A 5,156-nucleotide genomic window follows, 5' to 3' on the forward strand; every position below is an offset into this window, starting at 1 on the left:
CAAACAACAGTCTTGGGTAAACATATTATCTAGAGTCCTTGGGTAACCCAGGTTAAACTTAGGCATGTCCTGGGTCTCCAGAACACTGAGTTGACAAGTTAACTGGAGTCCTCCCACCCTGGGACAGCTGCGTTGTCCCTCCCAGGCAAAGGAAAAATGTGTCCTCTAAGATCAGTATGAAACCACAGTTTCTACCTGAAATAATCATACTTTAGAAATTGGATTACTGCTATCAGTTCCTTTTAAAGACTTTGACATAACCTTTAATTGTCCTTAGTTTAAGGAAAGCAGGGTTTTCTAGATTTAAGAGATTAGCTTAAAAATAAATCCACTAACCAAGCACAGTTCCTGCCCCATCCACATTTCTTTTTTTTTTTTTTCCCCCCATGGGAGAGCGCGAATGCAGTCCCCCACTACCACAAATTATGCAGTCGAGTTTCCCACATTTGGGGAAATCGCAGGGGTCAGCATACCCAGAGTGCAATGGGTAAGCCTCGCCCTGGGGAAACCACCTTCGTGATCATGGTATCTCCCCTGCCAGGTAAGTATTCCCATCCACATTTCTGCAGCAAAATTCTGCCTTAAAGCTCCATCCCTGAAATTCCATCCTGCCTCAGTGAGACATTCCTTTCTGGCTGAATCAGAGGGAGGGGCCTCTGCTGTTTCAAGATGGCGGCCCCCAGGGGAGCGGCAAGCCATGTGGCAGACATGGTGGCTGCCAAGTCATGCAGCTCAAAATGGTGGCTGTATTGCAGACAAACAGAAATCTCATTAGCTGTTTTATAATCATTTTAAAGACTATCAAATTTAAACTGGTCCTTGCATCAAAAATCTTCAGTTGAGGTCACAAAATCAATCCTCCCTTCTCAATCAGACCAATAAGCAAAGGCATTTAGTTACTACAATTACATAATTTTTCCCAATTCAATCCGAATCTTAAACTTTTAGCTGGCAAGTCAGATATTCAGCATTTCTCAATCAGTAACATCTTTAAGAATAAACTTTAGGCCAAGTCCCCGCGCGAGCGGCGAGTGTCAGGAGCCGGCGCAGGAGAATCAAAGTTCCCGGTGCGTCTCCGAGGCCGCTGTCCGGCTAGCGCGCGTGGCTGCCCCACTCCACGCGAAGGCGATGGCTTCCAAACTCCTGCGCGCGGTCATCCTCGGGCCGCCCGGCTCGGGCAAGGGCACCGTGTGCCAGAGGATCGCCCAGAACTTCGGCCTCCAGCATCTCTCCAGCAGCCACTTCTTGCGCGAGAACATCAAAGCCAACACCGAAGTTGGTGATGTGGCAAAGCAGTACATAGAGAAAGGCCGTTTGGTTCCAGACCACGTGATCACACGCATGATGCTGTCAGAGCTGGAGAACCGACAGGATCAGCACTGGCTGCTAGACGGTTTTCCCATGACATTAGTTCAGGCTGAAGCCCTAGACAGAATCTGTGACCTGGACCTCGTGATCACTCTGAACATTCCATTTGAAACACTCAGAGATCGTCTCAGCCGACGCTGGATTCACCCTCCTAGCGGGAGGGTGTATAACCTGGACTTCAATCCACCTCTTGTACATGGGGTTGATGACGTCACAGGTGAACGGCTGGTCCAGCAGGAGGATGATAAGCCGGAAGCAGTCAACGTCAGGCTAAGACAGTACAAGGAGGTGGCCAAGCCGGTGGTTAAACTCTACAAGTCCCGAGGAGTGCTCCACCAGTTTTCTGGGACGGACACTGACAAAATCTGGCCCTGCGTTTACGCGGTTTTCTCGAACAAGATCACGCCGATTCAGTCCAGAGAAGCATGCTGAGCCCGGCCCGGGGAAGAACCAGAAAGATGTGCTTCTCCCTCCAGATGTTTCAATTGTATGTGTAGTATGGTCCCCAGTAGAAGCCAGCTGAGATAGCTTGCAGTATCTTTTCTAGTTTCAATGATGAACTGATATGAAAACTAATGAGTAAAGGAGGCAATGAAGAGGCTGTTCTCTGCCCTCCGGAAAGAAGGGTCACCCGCACATGTTTGAAGATGCCTCTGCACATGCCCGTCAAGCCCTCCGCCAGAAAACGAGGACAGGCTGGATTTCAAACGCCGCATAACCCAAGCTCTAGCTGATTTTTGACCTTCATGTTGCCATAGTGGCAGCCTTTTTGCATATGGTGGTGGTTGTCTCTTGGTTCTCCCCACCCCCTAAAGGCTGTTGAACCACAGCACCAGTGGCCTGAGGATGCCCAGGGCTGTAGCCTGGGCTTTGTCCACGGTCTCTGGTATGTCCTCCCCTGGAGACAAGGAGGTTGAAGCCAGTTGCTCGCAGTGGTCGCTTCTCTGACTTTGAGTGACTGTACCCACAACTTATTTTTTCTTTTTTGTTAGGAGAGGCATCTCCCTTGCATCCATGCTCCATAGAAGCTCTGCCCTTCAGACATCCTGGAATGAAAGGATTTGGCTTCTGCTATTTTTATTAGATGGTGTTTTTGTTGTTGTTGTTTTTTAAACATCTGTTGCCTCCCCTCCCTTTCTCCCTACAGATACTTACTGCTTTGAGCCCGCTGAGATTCCTCTGTAAGAGCTGAGAGCTAGGGGATCATGTCAGATCACTCGATGCACCAGAACTGAGCTCTTTGAGGGTCTACTTTACACTGCTGATCTGACTCTCATGGGTGGATACTGTTCCTTTTTTTTTTGTTGTTGTTGGAAAAAAAAATCGTCGTTGTAAATCCCCAAAGTAAGAAATATTCACCTACATAAATGTTAAAAGGTCATATCTTATGTACTAGATGTAATTAAGACCATAGGGAGTTACTGGACTAAAAGAATTGTTTACTTTTTATTCAAGATAAAAAAAAATGTATTTTGAAAATGCTGCTAAATTTTGATGCCGACAGTGTTTTTCTCCTGTGAGTAAAGTGTTGGCGAAGGGAATGGAGCCTGTGGGGTTGCGGAAACATGTTGCACTAGCTGTGCCTAGACTCAGGATGACAGCTTTACAATGACGAGAAAACAAAATTTTAATTTTTTTTTTTTTATTCCAAAGATTCTATAGGGTGGCCATAAAGTCTAAAAAGACGGATAACACTATTTTGTCACTCACTGTAATGTAATATCAATAAATCACTTGTTAACGCTTTGCTTGGTTTCCAGAAAAAAAAAAAAAAAAAAAAAAAAAAAAAAAAAAAAAAAAAAGAATAAACTTTAAAAATGCAAGACATACTTAACCAACAGATTTAATTCTGTCCTCTAGATTTCTCATGAGGCCAATTAGAGTAAACATTACTTTTTAATTTCAAGCGGCTCTGGAAAACCACATTTGAGCCTTGCAAAACAGGTTCTGGCCTACCTGGTCTTTTCAGATGTAAACTGACCACATTCTTTCTTTTAAGATTTTGCTACAGGTGGGAAGCAACTAGCCCCTTCCTTCATTAGAAATTGCCTTGGGAAGCCAGCCTTAACACCCTTCGTTAGCATTTAAAAACTGTTCTTTATTATGGAAATGCCAATCTTTCTTCTAGAATCTAGCTAGCATCTTTTTTTTCCTTTGGGTAAATAATCAGTCTTGGGCTCTATCCTGCACATTTTCAAAGAGACTCCAGCTCAAAACTCTATCCAAAATTGGACTATGTGCGCATTAGTTTTAAGCCAGCTTTTCTCCTTACACATGCACAGAAATCCCAGATGCATTTTTAAATTTTGTAAAACTTTTCAATTACAAGAAGGACTTTAAATTATCTGCTACTACCACCAAGATCTGCACTTGTGGCGGCTCCAGCCATGCCCGCGCCCTAGGCTTCAAGGCTCACCGCAGCAGCCGTGTAGAACCACACCTGAGGCTGGCAAGCATGTTTGGCCCAGCCCTTGACTTTAAAATGACCATAATGCTTAAAGGAGTAGTTTGAATCTGTCCCATAACGTCCGTCCAGTAAGTCCACAGAAAACAGGAAAAAAAAAAAAACACACAAACACAGACAAATACAGTCTTCCAACTCTATGGAAGCAAAACCAAAACAACCTTCCGACTCCGCGGAAGCTAAACTACAGATTAGACGATGGCCATGCACCAACTGGCGGAAGTGACCCACCTTGTCTCAGATTGGGGGGTTTCTGTGCCACTCTAGATGGAGGATTGGGGCGTCCCCCGACTCCTCCCACCCGTGGTCCCCGCAGTGCGTCCACCTAGACCATTTCAGGAACTACAGAATTTCAGAAGTGAGCTCACACAGGACAGAACACACAACACAGGACAGAACATATAACACCCAGAACAGAATACACAACACACAGACACCTACCGCGGTCAGTCAGACTCTCCGGATCGGAAGTCCCTCGAGGGTCTTGGGGTCCCGGGCGAGCCCCCAAATGTTATGCCCAGATTTCAGGATCCCCAAGAAACCACACCAGGGACCCAGCCATGTCCGATGCAAAAGCATAAGAGTCTTTATTCGAACCCGGGCTTGGCTCCCCTACCCTCCTTACTGATGCAGAAGCAAGTGGCAAAGAGAGCTAGCCCTGTGGGAAGAGGGGTTTTATAGGGGGTTGGAGTAAGGAGAGGAGAAAGGACTGTGGGCCCTGCCGATTGGCCAGGCGCAAGTCGGTGTCTTGTTACACAGGATGTGGTCATATCTATGGCGTGCACTTCCCTTGATTGCCATTGGTTAGTTTAAAGAAGTCCTGGGTGTGGCTAGCAGAGGCTTGGGCTTCCAGGAAGAAGCCTTGCCGAGCACATGGCTGCCCAAAAATGGAGGATTCGGGGCAAGATGGAGGGCATAGTCCTCGCCCTTTCAGTAACAAGCAAAGCCTCATTAAACTCTGGATACGGGAGCTCAGGTGTGCTACCTGGTAGGCACGACTCTGAGTATTGTGTCACATTGTGTTGAACTTTATGAGGAAAGGAAAAGAAGCTTTACATATGGGATGCTTCAGTATTCCCTATGTCTATCTTCTTTACAATAGTCCTAATTTGTATTCATTTTTGTTTTGTTTTGTTTTATAATTTTTTTTTCTTCATTGATTAAGGTATTACATATGTGTCCTTATCCCCCTATTGCTCCCCCGTCACACTCATGCCCTCACCTCCCTGGTGTCTGTGCCCATTGGTTAGGCTTATATGCATGCATACAAGTCCTTTGGTTGATCTCTCCTCCTTACTCGTGCCCTCCCCTACCTTCCCTCTGA

The 5,156-nt window shown here is 46.1% G+C and overlaps 1 protein-coding gene and 1 non-coding gene across 2 annotated transcripts; one reads left to right on the forward strand and one right to left on the reverse strand.

Moving 5' to 3' along the window:
- Window positions 1-385: 385 nt before the first annotated feature.
- Window positions 386-549, reverse strand: LOC118659436. Its single transcript, XR_004968556.1, has one exon. It is a non-coding gene; the product is annotated as a U1 spliceosomal RNA (small nuclear RNA).
- A 464-nt stretch (window positions 550-1,013) lies between these two features.
- LOC118658922 (adenylate kinase 4, mitochondrial-like) lies at window positions 1,014-3,115 on the forward strand. The gene has a single exon (XM_036314740.1). It carries the CDS (start codon window positions 1,129-1,131, stop codon window positions 1,798-1,800), a length of 672 nt encoding a protein of 223 aa, XP_036170633.1. The 5' UTR covers window positions 1,014-1,128; the 3' UTR covers window positions 1,801-3,115.
- Window positions 3,116-5,156: the final 2,041 nt, after the last annotated feature.

This window comes from Myotis myotis, unplaced genomic scaffold (assembly GCF_014108235.1).
Source record: "Myotis myotis isolate mMyoMyo1 unplaced genomic scaffold, mMyoMyo1.p scaffold_m19_p_6, whole genome shotgun sequence".
In the NCBI taxonomy this organism is placed as follows: domain Eukaryota; kingdom Metazoa; phylum Chordata; class Mammalia; order Chiroptera; family Vespertilionidae; genus Myotis; species Myotis myotis.

What these genes read in the sequence shown, in the direction of transcription:
- LOC118658922 (XM_036314740.1), top strand. Translation starts at nt 1,129, where the DNA reads ATGGCTTCCAAACTCCTGCGCGCGGTCATCCTCGGGCCGCCCGGCTCG.